The sequence below is a fragment of the Leuciscus leuciscus genome (assembly GCF_965113295.1).
Source record: "Leuciscus leuciscus genome assembly, chromosome: 1".
Lineage (NCBI taxonomy): Eukaryota > Metazoa > Chordata > Actinopteri > Cypriniformes > Leuciscidae > Leuciscus > Leuciscus leuciscus.
The window spans coordinates 298036-317990 of NC_138725.1; the positions used below are offsets into that span (position 1 = coordinate 298036).

Genomic DNA, 19955 nt, shown 5'->3' on the forward strand with positions numbered 1-19955 from the left:
TGTTTGGTAGCTTCTCTGCTTGGCCCATATTAAATGAACTGGGCTAACAAAGTTTCGCCGCAAGACAGAGGGATTTAGTGCACGCACTGAGACGATAGAGGTATGTATCAACTCGTCTTAGTTAAGGGAATAACATAGTTTAATATGAAAAAACGGTGAAGTATCCCTTTAAGCTATAAGCATGAATGCAAATACTATGTAAACCACCTGAACTCATTTCTGCTGAATCCTGCGGTCTCTTCACTAGACATGTACTCTGGATATTTACAGAGCAAATGGCAAATCACAGAGATTAGACAAGCTTCAATAAAGGTTCTTTTTTTTACCTGGATCTTTGCTGTTTTTCAAAGTGTTGATTTTGGGGAAATTGCATGGAAACCAATGGGGCTCAATTTGATCCCAACACCATCGTATTCACCCAAATCTGTACAGCCTTCGCAACACACAAAGCTTTGGATGCACATTCATGATAAATAAAGGCTGACTTTGTGTGACACAGTGTGTATCATTTTATTAAAGATGTAGCCTACATATGACAAACATCTCACAAAGCTGTCTCAGCACACAGATTAACATTAACACACTAAATATCACCAATAAAACAGCGGAAAAACTGAGCGAAAGAAAACAAGAGTTACTGTCACACTGAAGTACATGAACTTAATAAAGAATTGAACATGATTATCCACAAACACAGACTGATGAGACTATATGGTAATATTAACCCTATAAAGCCAACCGAATTGTAATTGAGACTTTCTAAGGTCTTCTATCGTCTTGATTTTTTTAATCAAGTAAAAGTCTTTTAGTGTAATTATACAAACGTCCTTTTTGCTGCACTGATTTTTATCACGTAAACGAAAGAATAACTTTGATATTGTTGGTGATTTTGTAGATTTCGTCTTTTAAACCGTTTGAAAACGTTGGGTTTTTCTTCAGAGGTTTCGGCGCTCAGTCCTCATAGTTGGAGCAGATGAAGTTGAGCGCGTGTGTTGGAGGAAGGCTGATCCAGCGCTGATCTCCTGCCGTCTGCATGGCTCCGACTCTCCGCTCGCGACTGCAGTCTCGCGGCCCGCTGCCGTCGCCCGCCGCCCAGTTCTGGTAGCACACCGTCTCGCCGAGCAGCCACAGCCACATGTCCATGGCACAGTAGTGGTGCAGACCCATCCACACGGCCGGCGTCGAGCCGTTCCTGGCCACGGTCTTCACACGCCGCTCCATCTGCTCGCTGGTGACCGACACCAGATCCACGTGATTCTGTCGGCAGTATCTCATGGCTTCAGCCCAGCTCAGGTTCTGCTTGATGAGGGTGAACTGATCTGGAAGAGCCATTGACACAGATCTGATTCAACATTCAACATTCCTTCTGGTGTTCATTCATGTTTATCTGGTGCTGTAACTAGTATTAAAGAGGCACTGCAGCAATCTGTCACCATACAAGCCATACACCATACCAAGCTGAGACTTTGTTTCATATCTAAAGTATCAAAACTTACTGTGATTATTGGATGGCAGGAGCTACAATTTACAAATAATGTTTAGTGGAGTTTTGTTCAAGAATAAACTGAAAACAGCTTCTAAAAGATTGATTCTTGATTGATTTAAAAATCCATATCAATTCATCAAAATCTATATTTTTAACCAAGCCCTAATCATTTTATACATCTAATTCTGAAGCATGGACTCACCTTCATAACAGACGAATGGAAACAGTGAGTCACAAGGCCAGTCCTCCCACTGTCCCCTTCTCGATCCACTGAACACCATCACTGTGGCGTTTTCAAGGGGTCCGTTGGGTTCACCAGATGCCCAGTTTCTGAACGTCGAGGGACTCTTATCGGACCATTCCCATGCGTCTCTGAACAGGCCGACCCAGGCTGAACTGGCCCCGCTGGTGTTCATGACCTGCTGAATCAGCTGATTCTCGTTCTGGTTCCTCACGCTGGTCAGATCCACATGATTGGCTCGACAGAAGCTCTGAGCGGATCTCCAGCTCATCGTCTGCAGCACAGGGACGAACCCTTTACTAGTGCCTGCACGCCAAGAGAAAATCCACATTGTGTGTTCTGGGTCAAAAATGACCCGCCTTTTAAATTGCTTATGAATCTCTCCTTATGCTTTAATATTGGGTTCAATCTTTTTGTCAGCGTTGTTTCTTTTAGTTAGCACAGACTTTGTGTTTCATCTTGGATCTGACTGATCCTAGGCCTCATTGATCTGAACTGATGTTTTTCCAGATTCTTTGAGGAGGATAAGCTTGACTGAACTCTTTTCATTTAAAAATGGATGAGCATGAGCTCGGATCAATGAGACCTAAGATTAATCAGATCAACATGTGCTAACTGAAAGAAAACAAGAAAGCAAAAAGATTGAATGCAATATTTGGTAGTGGTAGTGGGGTGGTAGTGGCGCAATGGATAAGACACATGCCTTTGGTGTGAGAGACCCGGGTTCGAATCCACTGTGAGACACCAATGTGTCCCTGAGCAAGACACTTAACCCCTAGTTGCTCCAGAGGCGTGCGACCTCTGACATATATAGCAATTGTAAGTCGCTTTGGATAAAAAGCGTCAGCTAAATGAATAAATGTAAATGTAAATATTTGGTGATATGAATGCTGTTGTAATGATTGAGGTCATGAAAGTTTACTACTGTCAGAATGGTTTCTGTTGAGTGTGAACCTCTCACCGTTGTAGCAGATGAAAAACCTTTGTGCCGTGCAGTTATCGACACGCCACAGCCCGTCCTGGTTCATGTAAGCGCAGTCCATGCTTCCGTTAGTCTGATTCGGCGCCCAGTTGCGATACAGTGAATTTAGATTGGTGTAGAAGGTGGGATCGCCCAGAGACCACCTCCATTCAGTGCTGAGAGTCTTCAACAGCCCGATCCAGAAGCTTCTGTCTGTGATCCTCAGCAGATCGCTCAGGTCTCCTCTGTTGCTGACAGTGGCCAGATCACGGTTGTTCTGCCGGCAGTATCGCTGAGCTTCGGTGCAGTTCACGGACATCGGCACATACTCATACTGACGCGGAGACGATGAGCTGAAGATGACTGCGAAGGTTTTTATTTCAGACAGCAACATTAGTACACATTTAATCCATCAAAAGTGATAGTTATTATATTAAAAAGATTCCATTTCAGATAAATGCTGTTCTTTTTAACTTTCTATTCATCAAACAATCCTGAAGAATAACATGTGTCAGCTTCCACAAAAACCTGAAGCACCACAACTGTTTTCAACATTGATAATAATCAGAAATGTGTCTTGAGCAGCACATCAGCATACTGGAATTATTTCTGTAATGGTTTTGTAATAATCTCTCACTGCTTTTACTGTATTTTTGATCAAATAAACGCAGCCTTGGTGAGCAGAAGAGACTCTTTCAGAAACACTAACTAATCTCACTGACCCAGCATTCTAAGTGTATTTATAAAGACACACATCTGTACCTGAGAGCAGAAGCATGATCGATGCAGCGTCCAGGTCCATTTCTGAGGAGTTTGTGTCTGTCTGATCTCTCTGTCATCTGTCATCTCTCTCTAACTCTCTCTCGCTCCACCCATCAAACACCATCCAATCACACATGAGACAGGCTTCATTCACTGCCACCTCTATCTCTGTTATGACAAACTTCATGACTAGATTAAAGCATCTGGACCTGATGGGATATTAAATGAAATGATTTAATGCATTTGTGATTTCCGGTCACGTCTCTGATTCATCTGAATTCAAGGACTGATAACAGCCATCATAATAAATAAGAAGTAAATATAACAGACAAGAGATAATCAGGACACGGAGGCGCCAGCGCGTGAACTGGAGCTCGTCTCATAAATGAATCGAAACTCAGTGCATAAGGGAGCCTACTTGCCTCTCATAGACCTGAGAAATAGCCTATATCTATAGAAAGCTTGCAATGTCTACTTTTAAACAGAACAATTCAAAACGAAAGAAAACAGACTGTTCTCTGCTTATGTAATCCGCATGAAATGTGCATTTCTCTCTGGCGTGTTCACTACTGCGAAGATCGCGAGTCAGCATCGTCAACTTCATCTTTGCAGCCAAAAAAGTTGCAGGCTAAAAGTGTGTTGTAACGCAAGCATTACTGAATATGTACCGAGTAAAATATTACTGAAAATTGATTAGTAATGCCTTACACTACTGCGTTACAGCAAAAGTAATACGTTACCAGGGATGGGCAGTATTTCAGATACATGTATTTAAAATACGTATTTGAAATACAAAATAATATTTTGTATTTTGTATTTTAAAGCATTTGGAAAAAATCAAATGTAATTTGTATTTAAATACATTTAAGACGAGTATTTTTGTATTTTCAAATTACATAAAATACTTTTTGCCAGTCAACCTCTTTATCAGGGTATTGATTTTGTGCATCAACTAGTTCAGACATTCACTAGCTCAGCATTAGATCAGCGATTTTTTTTTTTTTTTTTTTTTTTTGGAATAAGGTGAGAAAGTCATGGTCAATTCTACTTAAGAAAGAATAAAAGAGCTCAGACAAATGGGAAAATAGCGTTAGCCAATCAGTCTTGACCAGTTGTTGATTTTTCTCAACTAGCTTGTCAAATGTGTGTAAAGCATTAGTGCATGTTAGGGCTGGGTGATATGACACTATCATAGCGATGATATAAAGTCTGAATCGATGGAACTTTTTCTAAATCGTTTACATAGACGGGCCGATCTGTGGGGGGAGTAAATATCCGTGCAGCTTTTAGTGGGCAGGAATTACTGGAACGCTGGAGTGGAAAAAGAAGCACTGATGAATGATACACCACAAACATCTTCAGCTTTTAGTTTTATTGTACATTAAAAATAATAATAAAAAAGGGGTAAATAGTGTCAAATTAATCTAAATTAATTCTAATATACTTTCTAATTTTAATAAACTTATAGAAACAAATAAACTTTACATAAAATAAACATAAAATTACTTTAAAAGCATTGGACTACCTACAAAACAACAACTACAACAACAACAACAAAACTCAATAGAGTTTGAAATTCAGTTTAAATTGTGAAACCATGATATTGTTACTGTGAAGTAAAATTGAGATTTTGGTAATATCTCCCATCCATATTCTTTGCTAGATAGCAGAAAATGTTCCCACAGTTTTACATACAGTATGAAGTTTTTAATAGTGTTCACCACAAGTAATAGACTACACTGTAACCAGAAATAAGTAACCTATATAAATGGCTGCTATTTTTCATAAGTTTATTTGTAATTGCCAGAAAGAAAGACAGAGAGTGCAGAGATGAGGTTAGGAATGATAAGTCAGTAGGCCAGTGTAGTTTCTTCATTCACTGTGACCTATACCTGCACTGGATGGCCAATTTCACAGGTATTTTTTGTGTATTTTCAAAATACAAAATACTGTATTTGTATTTAAATACATTTTTCCACACATTATTTTGTATTTGTATTTTAAATACATATCCATGTATTTATGCCCATCTCTGTACGTTACTGTAATGCATTACTCCCAACACTGTTAGCACATACTGATCATAACTAGCACATATCCACCTTATTCCTGACGACCTCACTGCGTTTTGAATTATGGGTGGCACTTCCGGTTTGGGGAACTTCCATTCAAAAAGGCTGAAACGAATAATTACAAATCATTAGGTTGCCTTTCAAATAAAGCTGATCCGTCAGTGTGACTGGATTTTCCTTCATGATTTATTTTCAGACATCATGAAAATAACGTTACACTTGGTATTTTAATTTTAATGTTATAACAAGAATATCTACGGCAAGAGCTCTTTTCAGTCGCTGCTTTCTTTTCCTCGTGATTATTTTATTTTTTCCCTTTGCAATCCGCTGTAAAAGTATGAAAAAGGACAACATATATACTGCACATTTAATTTACGATATATTCCATTAATAATTCACTGGAATACACAAATAACCTCTCGTTATTCTCCTCAAATCCTCACATCTCTTTCCAGGTTTGTTTTCACAGGTAAATGCAATTTATAATCTGACAAAATGACGGATATCACTTTGAAATAGTGTCACGCAATGCTGAAGTTAATGAACATTTTTGATTAAGGCAACATAAGTTACATAATACAGATATATTTAACCCGTCCGTTATTGCTGTGGAAAGACTCGCGCTTTTGGGGTTATTTGGTCTGTTGAAAGTACCTTGTTGATGCTTTTACACTTTTAAATGTCCTTTTACTAACTTGTCCTAACTTTACTGTTCGATGGTTGAAGGGTGAGTAGAATAATGTCATCTCATTGTGACACTTTTTTTTACGTATTGTGTTCATAGAGCGAGCCTTTTCATTGTTTACAGCTTAACGGAAGTTACACCCATAATTCGCGCAAAGCGTCATGGGGCGTATAGGAATAAGGTGGATACTGACCTTAACTAGCACATACTGACTATAACTAGCACATACTGACCTTAACTAGCATATACTGACTATAACTAGCACATACTGACCTTATCTAGCACATACTGACTATAACTAGCACATACTGACCTTATCTAGCACATACTGACTATAACTAGCACATACTGACCTTAACTAGCACATACTGACTATAACTAGCACATACTGACCTTATCTAGCACATACTGACTATAACTAGCACATACTGACCTTATCTAGCACACACTGACCTTATCTAGCACATACTGACTATAACTAGCACATACTGACCTTAACTAGCATATACTGACTATAACTAGCACACACTGACCTTATCTAGCACATACTGACTATAACTAGCACATACTGACTATAACTAGCACACACTGACCTTATCTAGCACATACTGACTATAACTAGCACACACTGACCTTATCTAGCACATACTGACTATAACTAGCACACACTGACCTTATCTAGCACATACTGACTATAACTAGCACATACTTCAATTCAATTCACATTTATTGCAGATGAGCAGTCCGTCGCTGTTTATCTGCTGCACTTCATCTGTTTGACACATCTCTCGAGCGTATTAAACAGGATCTCTGTCAATGCCTGATGAGGGAAGAAGCCCAAATAACTCTACAAATATAAGCCCCTTAGAAATACAAGACTCAATGCTGTTTGCTCTGTGGCCTCTGCTGTTTAGATTATTGTCAACTATCATGTTGTAATGAAGCCATTGAGGTTTTGAGTCAGTTGCTCAATTTGACCTCTAGATGTCAGTAAAGCTACACTGAAGTCTCGCTGCTCACAGGGACTGAGGACTGATTTTACATCATCAAGTGAAGTGTTTCTTACACATCTATTCATTTATTTCTAGACTGAAAAATGAGTGATTCATACAGGTTTCTAATTTCTTCCACTCTCGACAACGCTTTACCTGCAGAAATGACAATAATACTGGTTTATCAGTAAGCAGGCTCTTAAACAGCAATACTGCGGCTCTAACCAAACCAAACATAGTAAGACAGTTCATTGAGTTCCCAACCGAGCTTCAACATGTTCAGCAGAAGCGAGCGGCTTCATGAGGACTGTGGGCTTCCCTGGAGTGACACTCACGTCCACATCACTGATCCGACAGTAGGCCTAAAGGAGTAGACAAACATACAGCAATAGAAAAGCATTCACAGCATCTCAATGTTCAAACTGTGTTTACAGTGACTGATTTCTGACACTGAAGTCAAAGCTTAAGACTTTATTCTGAAGAGCATTTCTGAGAGGTTTTGTACATACGGCCGTGATTTGTAATTAGCTGAATCAAGTGTTTCTATACTAGGCATTTCATTAACACTTTTGTGGATTATTTCAACAAACAAATGATCATTTAACCTCTATGACTGAAGTAATTGTTAATTTACAACAAAAACTTCTTGTTTATTGATCAAAGCAATATGAGAGTGTGAGTGTTGCTGTAGTGCTGGATATCAGTCATGTGATCATCACGGCCCAATCACAGCCACCGTACTGATATTCAGATCAACAGCACTCTTACTCATGTGATATGGATTACATATTGGAAACATGATGAAAGCAGGAAGATCCAGATCTACAGGAGTAACGTTTACTGAATATTGACCGGTAAGATCCTCAGAGAGTCAGAACAATAGAAGACTGGAAAGAGTGTGTGACTAAAGGTGGTTGTGAATGTGTGTAAGTTACAGGATCAGAGAATGACACCGTTCCTCCGTCATAGTCCAGATACACTCTCACACGCTCAAGCTTCTGATCAACAGGAAAACCAAAACCTAAAGACAGTCCGCCCTGATGATACTCTACACACCAGACATCAGTGTCGAATAAACCCCGTCCCTTCCTCTGGTTTGATGCTGTAGTTACTCCAAGAGTCCACCATGAACACTCTTTAACCTCCACATCTCAGCAGTGTGTTCCTGAGTTAAAACCCTCTGAACCCAGAACACACTCATAACAGTTAAATCTCTCTGGATTATCAGGAAGAGGTTGATATGAGCTGTCTCTCAAACTGGTCAGATCATCAGACAGGACGAGGTGTGGATTCGCAGTGTTTGGATCCAGAATCACAGGAGCTGAAGAGACATAATCAACAGATGCTTTTATTCTGATCTTCATATAATGATCGACAGTGAACCCAACACAGATTATCATGAATTATGACACTCGTCCTGTTGATCAAACACATTTTCCTCTGATCACTGTCAGTGCTGTTATTAGTTTCACACTCGTTTTTATCATCAGCGTTTAATGACATCAACTACAAACATTAAATGTGTGATCTTTAAAGAGTTAAAATAACAATAAATCAATGAGATCTGTTGAGATTTACGCTGTAGATGAAGAACTGTAAGTGTGTGTCTGATCTTCATCTGATCATCTTCATTTTATTGCCTCCTATAGTCTGTGACAATAATGTATATAATTTAGGGCTTAATGTGAAAATGATTTTTATTTAGATCTCCATAATTCTTATGTTATAAAAATATTATACCTTTGTCTGGCCTTTTTCTTTCAGCTGTTGCCTTGAGGCGAGCAAAGGGTTCATCTAAATGGTATTCAGAATGTGAATTACTTTAATGCTGGAGCTGAATTTAGTAACTCATTTGGAAGTTACAGATGTACCTTGACGTTTTCTCTTTGTTGTAGAGGTGTCCAGCAGTGATGTGCGGGTCAATGTATAAACAACCCGCACCCGACCGACGTTTTCAACTAACCCGCCCGCAACTCGGACCGCAAAAAAAAAAAAGAAGAAAATATTGTACCCGACCCGCTTCCTGGCCCGCATTTTTTAAAAGTAGTAAATGCATAGCAAGAAGTACACATGACAAAGCCAGCACTTTGGTCATCTTTCATTATTTCGGCAAATGTCTCCCACACTTTGCTCTTTCTGTTTGTGTATTTGCGGAGCTTCCACTCCCCAGTCTTCACCTTTTCTCTTGCCGCCTCCATCTCTACCTGCAGACTGAGCTCGTGCGTCATCTTCCCGCCAGTTATTCAGCCAATAAAGTGTAGGCCTATGTATTTCATAGAAAATTGCATGTGAGCGGAGTGGAGCGGGAGCGAGCGGGCGGATCTTGCACAGAGCGCAGAGCGGCATTTTTAAAAGGATGGAGCGTCGCCCTATTTCCCACTCCAATTTCGCTCCGCGCACACCAAGATTCTGAAGCATGCTCAGTCAAGCCTGACTCAGTCTACTGTTGATGACTGCAAGATGGATTCTATTTTCAGTCAAAACTCGGCTCAATAATGGAGTTCAAAAAGTAGGCTACTTCAAAAAGGAAAATAAGAAGTCATACAGGTGTACTATAATATAAAACTAACTATAATGTGGTAGAAGAAAATTAATGTGGAGACATCGTTTCAGTCAGTAAAGATTCATTTTGGAATCTAAAAAGACACATCTCTCGAAAACATGCAGTGTGATATGTGAACACGCTGGGAAGAAAGCAAAAGGTTAGCAAATCGAATACGGTAACTTGTAACAAAGTGTAAATTAAATATAGCGTAATATTCAAACAATTGATACAAGCCCATTTAAATTTTAATCCTGCGCGCTGCGCAAAAGTTCAGTTATAAGAATATTGGCCTAATAGTTAATTTAGCCTACTTTTAAAACGTTTATGTATATTTTTTTTATATTTTTGTTTATATAAATTTTATTTATATTATTAGGCCCATTTATTCATTATATTTTACAGCAGTTTGTGTGTACAATGGATATAAGCCCATTTAAATTTTAATCGTGCGCGTTGCGCAAAAGTTAAAGGACAAGTTCGGTATTTTACACTTGAAGCGAAATAAACCTAAAATTCTCGGGACAGCAGCATGTGTCCAAATTTTAATCTTAACCGTTCCATTTCATCAGATACGATCTGTAAACAGGGCTTTAAGTGTAAAATACCGAACTTGTCCTTTAACTTATCAAAATTCTGGCCTAATAGTAAATTTACTTTTAAAATTTGGATGTAGGCTATATTTTTGTTTATATAATTGTTATTTATATTATTAGGCCCATTTATTCGTTTAATTTTACAGGACTTTGTGTAGGCTATATTTCTTCTTACACTGCAACATTTTTCGTTGTGAATTTACAATAAATAATTGGATAAATTTTGCATGACTTTCACAGTAAGGATTACAGCAATATACTGAAATATACTCACAGCAATTTACTGTAATTTTATATCTGTGATATTACAATGCATTGTTGTAAAAGCACAACTGTATACTGTAACTTCACAGCTTCAATGACAAAGCAATTACTGTGATATTACAGTACATTACTGGGGAATTACAATCTTTTGCTGTACATCGTTACAACAAGGCCCTGTATTTTTAGCCTGGTAATACCAAACTCTGCTACTTCGCTTTGCTTCGTAGACAGAGTCTGGAATGGCATAATAGAGAAGTGTTTTCTCTCGCGCGGTGGGGCGCTTGTCTGAAGTTTAAAATCATTGGTTACCCGTAAGCCAATCACATAATGTTTGGTTATGGCGTGTGTTATGCGCATGCTCAGCCGCATCTAACTTCCACTGTAAACACACATATGATGCGATGCGAAAACAAAAACCATCGAGCGAAATACCGGAGTGAACATGGCTGTGAACGACTTCTGCAGATTATGTGAAGTAAATCTACGCATCCACGGTACAATCAGCGTCTACGTCACGGCTCTCAGCCCGCCCTCTGTTCGTTGATTGGCCCGGCTGTTTTCAGGCCGGAGGAAAACGGAAAGCTATGACGCTGTCTCAGACTGAGTACAGAAGCGAAATGAAATTGAGCGGAAGTACGAAGTCTGACGTAGTCAGGCTACTGTATTTTACAGTGTGTACTGTGAAAGTAATGTACAAGTTGACAATAATTTACTGTGAATTTACAATCATTGTACAATTAACCCCCTCCCCCCCAACAAACAACTCTGAGGTAAAGTCAATGTTAGCCCAATGGCATATTTATTAACAAATACATATTTTTCAATGTACAGCAGATGCCAAGAACTTCAAGAGTTCAAGAAATTCAAGAAATTCAACTTTCTAGTCATAAAAGTCATCTTAAAATGCAGAAAATGCAGAGAAATTGTGCAAACTCGCAATTCAACTACCTGTCTCACAATTCAACTATTCATCTAGCTGTGTCACAATAACAGTAATGGACAGGATGGGAATGAGGCCTTCATGGCAAGATAAGAGAGCGATGAAGGAATGTCGTAAAGGGGTCAGGCGCTCCTCTCAGTCTCAAACATTATAATGAGTCCACACGTAAAAATCTTGTAGTGCAAAGTTGTCTTGAAAAATTACAAAAAGAACAAGGCTACTCAAAACTGAGCCTGACAACTACCGCTGCAAAAAAAAACTATGATGCCCACTCAAAGTCAATAAGTTTCCTCAAAAGGGTGCTTACATGAGGGTTCATTGTTGTCCGCTTCTTGGTCTTTGAGCCTCTTTCAGGATTGATGCCCAGGAAGCACCTGTTAATAAGCAAAGATAGTTTCAGTTTTAAATAGACTTACAGTATGTATTGCAGACAGCATTTATCAAGGTGTGCTTTTTGCTGTGCTTTTTCCCCACATCAAACCCTAATAGATTTATAATCCAAACTTGTTAGATCTTACTCTCACCATATTTTTTTTTAGCCATTTTTAGCCAAGGTGCCTCAGGTTAGGTTTGCCTGAGGCAAATAGGGTTGATTTTCTACTATGAGAGGCCATATCAACATGTGCCGCCACTGAAATGCATCTTCACGCAATTGTCCAGTTGGTAAATTAAAACCAAACCCTGTTGAAAGTATGACAAACATATCCTTTTCAATAAAGGGCCTGAGAGCATTTAGTTCTGCTTTGAAAGAAAATTTCATCTACTTCATTCAATGCATTCACATTTCGCAATAGACGTTTCAAAATCATCATCACATAGCCTGCCCCAAAACAAAATAAATAGCTGTGATTGGACCGGCAGGTATTTGTCAGGGGGGGGGGGGTTAATAGTAGAACTACTACTACTACTACTACTACTACTAATAATAATAATAATAATAATAATAATAATAATAAATATTATTATTATTATTATTATTATTACAACAATAATGATTGGAATAAAATAAAAATATTAATTATTATTAAAAAAACAATATTTAATTAATTATTTAAATATGATTAAATGTAGTGGTATTAATAATATGACCGATTATAGAACTGATCTTTACACGACAGGTGTACGCACACGTGCTGAACACATCCTTGAAACTGCAAATAATAAACCCATATAAAATTTACTCTTTATTACAAGTGACAAAAAATGTTCAAAGCAACAGTGTAACCAAAATGGAAATGCGAACACGCACGCCTCTGTGTTTCGTGCAGATATTCCCCGTTTACTGGTCCTGCTTTAAAACTATTTGCCCAGTTATTTCTTTTTTTAACGCTGTAACAAAACTTTGCTCTGTTATTCCACTTGTTCCTGTTTAAAACATAGCAGGGCTCAGTAGTTTAGGGATTTCTCACAGGTTTCTCTCTCTCTTCTTTTCACGGGCACCAGGGGGGTGCGAAACGACCACTATTCAACCCGAAATAAGTAATATAACCATTCCAATGACTCCGAAGCTGTTCAGTTAAGCTAAAAGTTACTTAGTTCACCTTTAATAAAACTTGTAAAGCTTGTTGTGTAATTGTATTGTCATTTTGTTTAGTCTTTCCCAAAAGACCCAGAAAAAATGTGTTTGTATGGTAAAAACCACAAACAATCTTTCATATTTAAAGTACATTCACATAAAACTGCACAACAAGTGAATATCTATTAAAGCTGCTCAGTTTAGGTCAAGAAAGAAGTTTGATCAACAGTAAAAAAAAAAAATATATACAAGGCAACCAATTGCATTCAACAAAACATTTAATTATATATTATATACATTGAAGGACAGATTGAATACTAATATATATAGGCCTTTTTTTTTTTTTTTTTTACACAAACATTTTACATAAACCACAATTAACTATTCTCTTCCAGTAAACACTAACTAAAGCTGGCTACATAAATAACTACTGCCTAGATTCACGAGAGGATGGCTAAAGTGTTTAAAAGTGAGAAACACAGTAATTTCATCAACTTACCGCGAGCGCGCTTCGGGAACACTGGGGCTGCGTTCCAGTCCAAAATTGTCATGCCCTTCACTCGCTAACTTCCCTCCGTCTCGTTCACTCGGATGTACGTCATTGCTTACGATGCACGAGTGCCCACTACTGGCGGAAACTGCGGCGGGCTGAATTGGAACGTCCTAAGCCCTTGATCACTTGGAATCAGCTGTGGAGTTGATTTATTATTTAAAAAATTTTCCCTTTAAAAATTTGTTTAATGCAGCATCCAAATGTATATAGGTGTGTTTGGGTTGTTTTAAACTAAAAAATATATAATTAATATATCATAAAGTTGTTTGTTGTGATGGTGATTAGACGAGGTATGTGGTGATGTCACAGTCATACAGCATTGTGGGACATATAGGTGCCTGAAGTGTACTCGCTCCCTCTGTCAAAATCGAGGGAACGAGGGTCTGTCCATATAAACGTCCCTCGCCCACTTCACGAAGTGGAACGCACTTCAAAATGGCGGCGGGGATTCCCCCGAGGGGAAGTGCTAAGGGAAGTCCGCAAGTGCGTGTCTAAAAGTGGACTGGAACGCAGCATGGGAGTGAATGGGGTTCAGTGCTGGAGCTGTCGGCTGCGCGTGCTCGTCCACACGCGTCACGTCCGCGTTCCTCAGTTGCCATGGCAGTCCGTGGGAGAGTCGTAACTCTCTGACCAATGTTGGCGTTTCGAACACGATAGCGGCTGTAGCTGAATCCCGGGAGCTGTGGGCGATCTCATCCCGGCCGGACGCAAAAAGGAAAAAGAGGACAGGTCCGGGAAAAGGGGACGTGTGGTCCCGCTAGGCTAGTAGCCGTGTCTTCTTCCCTCATTGGGTCTCAGCGTCGAGTCTTCTGAGGTGAGGAGAGCAGTTCACGGGGTTTCTCATATTCACACAACCATCACACACACTTTATACAGTTTGAGATCTGTGAAGGGATTTAATGCGAATCGATCTCAAGTGTCATACTGGAACAGATTCTGCTAAATGCTCTACATTGAGCCTATAATGAGCCAAATCAATACTAATAAATATGAATCGCGTTTTACTCCTGGAGCAATAGTGCTCTCTATCGAGTCACTCTACGCAACAGGGCCATTTTCACGGTTCAATTTTACAAGTTTCCATTAAAAACAAACTTTTTTTTTATTTTAACTTACAACTTTAAAGATATGTTAATCCCCAATAATAATAATAATAATAATAATAATAATTAAAGCTGCAAGCAGCATTTATCGGGGTTCAAGCAGTTAAGGCCTTTAAGGCCTTTAAGAACAAAAGCATCAAAAGTTATTAAGTTTTATTTAGCAAGCATTTAACCACTGACATATATGATGGAAAAGACCATTTACAGCCAATACAGGCCATTTAACATAGGAAATATATGGTTTTCAAAGCTTTTTGACAGGTATTGCACCTTTTTGCCTGAGTCTTCTTACAGTCTTGCCTGATCTCCACCACTTTTATTAGTAGTACTCAAAGTGTGCCCATATATATGTGTCAAATTTGTTGTAAATATGTAATTTTGATAAGGAGTTTAGACAATTATATTCAGTGGCATAACGAGCCAACACACGGCATACGGCTCCTAAGATTGTGGCCAAAACTGGTACTGCAATCACTTTCAAATTACTGTAGAGCGGTGTATCCCCTCCCCCTCCCCCTGACTCGAGGTTGCCAGATAGGCTGCAGGATCCAGCAGGAGCGTAGGCTGCTACGTAGCTGTGGTAACTAGAGCAGAACTGGCAACCCTGAGGCCGAAACACTACTGACTTCGTGATTGGTAGATAGGTGGAGGGTGGCGCTTCAAGCCAAAACACAACATGACAACATCAACATCAGTTGAGGGCTGCAACTTCAATTTTAAAATGACAATATTCTGCCCGGACTACTGTTGTCAGTGATATAAGTATTTGAAATGAACATGATTTCTTAATGTCTAGTGATATATCAGGGCCATTTTATGATTAATTGAAATACATTTCTTACATACAGCTCCCTTAAGTAGGATTATCAAGGCGGGCCCCTTGATGACGCAATTGATGACATTGATGACGCAATGTCAGCGAGTAGGGTACCATAAATAGGGCAGGATATGATCATACACAGCATATAAGAGATGAGATGACTAACAAAATCAGGAGGAGCCTACGCTCACCAAAAAACAAAAAAACAAAAAAAACACTGGTGATACCATATTCACATTGTTAGGCCTAGGTCCAAATACATAAAAAAGATGCTCTCTTACATTATAGCGGGATTTTCCGGGCTTTCCTATGTGCAACTGCAAAGTTGTCGATTAGATCAGGATTGTGCGCACGGGCATTCTCAATTGACCATTTGCAGGGAGTTTGATTGACAGGCGATCTGACTAATCATAATCCGCCATTTTGTCCCACAAAGCAGTCAGGAGAGTTAGTAGATTAACATTGGAGGATTTAAATTTGAAAAACAAAGTGTACTGACGTCTTAGCACTTTAAAACAACATTCCTTTTATGTTCATTCATGTTTATTTTAATGCTATAAATTAACTAGAAGGAAGAGATGATTGGTTCACGAGCAGCTTTAACTGAGCCTCGAGTCTACAGCGATCTGTCAGACACAATAAAGAGTCACAAAACAGTATTTATTGTTTAAATGTCTCTAAAAAGTGACTACATTTGAAAGGTGAGACTTTTGCCGCTTTTCCATTACCAGTACCAGCTCAACTCGAGTCGACTCGACTCGACTCGACTCGGCTCGCTTTTCGCTCCGTTTTCCATTGCAGATAGTACCTCCACAATAGTACCTGGTCGTCATAGCGACGCCGCAGGAAACTGCCGTGACTTAATCTTCTACGCGAGATACATCCGCTGCCACACACACAGGACAATGGAGGAAATCAAGTGTATGCTGTTTTTGGATGTTTTTGTTTTTGCTGTTTTTTATTCAGGATACTCCGTCTGGCGCGTGCAATGATGACGCAGTTAATAGTGACGATTCTCTCTGACCAGTCAGCAGTCTGCCGTGTTTTCACGTCACATTTTAGTATTGCCTCAGCTCGCCCCAGCTCGCTTAGAACCTCGCCGGAGGTGGTACGAAAAAAAGTACCTGGAAGCGGGTACAGGTACAACTTTTACACAGTGGAAAAAGTACACTGTGTTACACTGTGTAGTGGAAAAGCGCCATTTGTTTCATATCAAAAGTACTTGTCTGTCTGCGCGCAGTCTCCTCTCTGATCCGCAATGTATTTTTCACTGCGTGAGAACTTGGTGTGGTGTGAGAGTGGCGTCGCTTGTCAGACATAGCAACAGTAACTAAAGTGGGCGGGTCTTTGCGAATGGTCATTGACAGTATGGACGGGGATTCGCCAGTCCCAATTCAAAACAAATTTCATCACAATCCATCATTGTTCATTTCAAACATGTGAGAGCATCAAAATGATCCATGGGTGAAATTGATTGGATTTAATTTCTTTTTTTTGTCAGTTCCTATCATAATTTTAACATTTTGGCGTTATTGTTTAGCTATTTACCTATGTTTTCAAATTTCCTTAGTTTTTTTGTTGTTGTCTAGATCAGACTAACGGCTTTGAAGATAACCACAATTTTTTAAAGCTCTAAATGACACTTACAAAAACCATAAGGCGAAACCTGGCATGTTTGGTATTGTTGGACTCGGCAAGGATTCTTAGGAGGTCACTCCTGTGAAAAAAACATGGGCTTCCTTGAAACTTTTAAGGCTCCTTCAAGGCTTTGTGCCAATGACGTATACTGAGTTTTTTGAGATACACCAATGTTCTCATAGACTATCATGGCACCCTGGACAAAGACACTGCGTGCCACTTTTCAGTAGACTAACGTTTGGGTGCGCTTATAGCTATTTTCATGAATTTTTTCACTGTTATAGCGCCACCAAGTGGCCAATTGTCACGATTTTTTTCATGTCAACTCAGATTGAGCTTATGAACATGTGTCCCAAGTTTAGTGAAAATATCTCATTCCGTTCACAAGTTATAACCATTTTATAGCGCCACCAAGTGGCCAATTCTCATGATTTTTTTTCAAGTGACCTCAGAATGAGCTCATGAACATGTGTCCCAAGTTTTGTGAAAATATCTCTTTCCGTTCACAAGTTATGACCGTTTTATTGTGCCACCTACTGGCCAATTGTTGCAATTTTTTTCAAGTGATCTCAGATTGAGCTCAGGAAGATGTGTCCCAAGTTTAGCAAAAACGTATCGCCTTTAATTGAAATTTTGAATTTTTTGGATGATTATTGATTGTCAGACTCCAGAGAATATTCTTGCAGTGGTTTGGTTCCAATTGGTCGAAAAACCAAGGAGAAGTTCGCAAAAATAGGTTTTTCAAAAAAATGCAATTTACTCGAAATTGGCGCCTGAAGAGCGAGCAAATCGGAGATAGCCATTTTGTCCACCTTGAGCCAAGGATTCCAACGATATAAGACACTTGATCCTGGGACAAACGGTCTTATGTTGCGTTCACACCGGACGCGAATAGCGCGTCAAATTCGCGCCTGCCGCGTCTAGTTTGACGCTTGACCACTTTGTGTTAATTCGCGTGTCAAGAGCGAAATTGACGCGCGTAAAAACAAAAGTTTGAAGCAAAATTTACGCGCGTCAGAGGCGAAAGTTTCGAAACCCGTTGGCGGCCATCTTTTTTAGATGTTTATCGAGCATTAGCATTAGCATTAATCGAGAGAGTCACCGCTCGTATATGCTCTGGAGAGCAGAAACAGCTGCGTAGGGGACATCGTCGCTGTACTCGGGTCCACCAGACCCTCCGGAGGGTTTCAGGAGTTTCACAATTTGCTCCAGGAGCTAGGTTTGGTGGACCTAACGGTGAGGACGCTGACGAGGACAGCGTAGGCCGTAAGGCCTCAGCCTCGAGTGGCCGCTGCCTGACGAGCCCGCGCTCTACAGCCCGGCGCGAGGTTCACCCTCGCCCGCACCCACCTAATCTGTCATTTATTTTTGTTTTGATAATAAATGGAGTCAGCCTCCAAAAGTGAAACCTGTCCTGTGATTTTTGTTTTTATACACTAAATTGTGTTTGTTGTCTTTACATTAGAATAATAATGTTTCATATAATCTAGAATAGATGCCAGTACATTGTGGTGTACTAATAAAACAACAGTCCGGCGGACAGAGTTCAGAGTATAAGACTCAAGTTTCAGTATTTGACCACTATTGTATTCTGAGAAACTTATAGTCAAGTCAAGTCAAGTTTATTTGTATAGCGCTTTTCACAATACAGATTGTATCAAAGCAGCTTCACAGTATTAAATTAAAGTAATACAACAAAGTTTGTTTCAAGAGGAATTTATTGATTGATAAAATGTAATTAAATATCCCCAAAATATCCCCAACTGAGCAAGCCAAAGGCAACAGTGGCAAGGAACCGAAAAACTCCATCAAGTGACCTAATGGTGTCCTAAAACTCCATCAGGTGACCTAATGGAGAAAAAAAACCTTGGGAGAACCCAGGCTCAGTCGGGGGCCAGTTCTCCTCTGGCATTTATGAGCTAGAGGCCGGATTGTAGTTTGAACTGTAGGATTATATGAATGCCTGGCTGAAGAGATGCGACTTTAATCTAGTTTTAAACTGGGAGAGCGAGTCTGAGCAACGAACAGTATCAGGAAGACTATTCCAGAGTTTTGGAGCCAAATGTGAGAATGCTCTCCCTCCTTTGGTGGTTCTGGATATCCTAGGTATGACCAAAAGCCTTGAATTTAGTGATCTTAAAGAGCGCGATGGATTATAGGGCGATAGAAGATCCGTTAAATAGACTGGAGCTAAGCCGTTTAGGGCTTTATAAGTCAGTAGCAATACCTTGTAATTAATACGGAGCTTTATAGGTAACCAATGCAGTGATGATAAAATCGGTGTTATATGATCATATTTTCTTGATCTCGTAAGAACTCTAGCGGCGGCATTTTGGACTAACTGTAGCTTGTTTATTGAGGATGCAGGACAACCAGCTAATAAAGCATTACAGTAATCCAGTCTCGAGGTCATGAATGCATGAACTAACTTTTCTGCATCAGAAACTGATAGCATATTACGTAGCTTAGCAATGCTTCTAAGGTGGAAAAAGGCTGTTTTTGTAACATATGAAATATGATTTTCAAAAGACAGGTTGCAATCGAGTATAACACCCAGGTCTTTTACTGTAGAGGATAAAGTAACAGGGATATAGCGACAGTTATTTCTTAATTTCAGCCGCTCCCATTCATAAAAAAACTCTGTGCTGTCGTCATGACAGTGCTTCACAAAACAACGTCCCTCAGGGCTTTTAGCTCAAAAATGTGCAGACTTGGAGAAATATTGATAGATTCTCATAGGTTTACATCAGATTTCTATAGACAGGAATAATATTTATTGAATTT

General features: G+C 39.4%; 1 protein-coding gene and 1 long non-coding RNA gene across 2 annotated transcripts in view; one reads left to right on the forward strand and one right to left on the reverse strand.

Annotated features, from left to right (window-relative positions):
• LOC309480540 overlaps positions 1–19955 on the forward strand; it is a 188235-nt gene that overhangs the window by 13413 nt on the left and 154867 nt on the right. The window lies entirely within an intron of this gene.
• On the reverse strand, positions 808–3486 carry LOC309480206 (macrophage mannose receptor 1-like). The gene is made up of 4 exons (XM_082144612.1): positions 3451–3486; positions 2689–3051; positions 1689–2033; positions 808–1319 (listed from the first exon to the last, which is right to left on the reverse strand). The coding sequence occupies exons 1-4, from the start codon at positions 3464–3466 to the stop codon at positions 952–954; spliced, it is 1092 nt and encodes a 363-aa protein (XP_082000738.1). The 5' UTR covers positions 3467–3486; the 3' UTR covers positions 808–951.

Bases quoted from the DNA above. Each gene is read 5' to 3' on its own strand.
- LOC309480206 (XM_082144612.1), bottom strand. The intron at 2,034-2,688 runs GTGAGAGGTTCA...CTTGGCGTGCAG, and splicing joins GTTTTTCATCTGCTACAACG to GCACTAGTAAAGGGTTCGTC. The intron at 1,320-1,688 runs GTGAGTCCATGC...TGGCTCTTCCAG, and splicing joins TCCATTCGTCTGTTATGAAG to ATCAGTTCACCCTCATCAAG.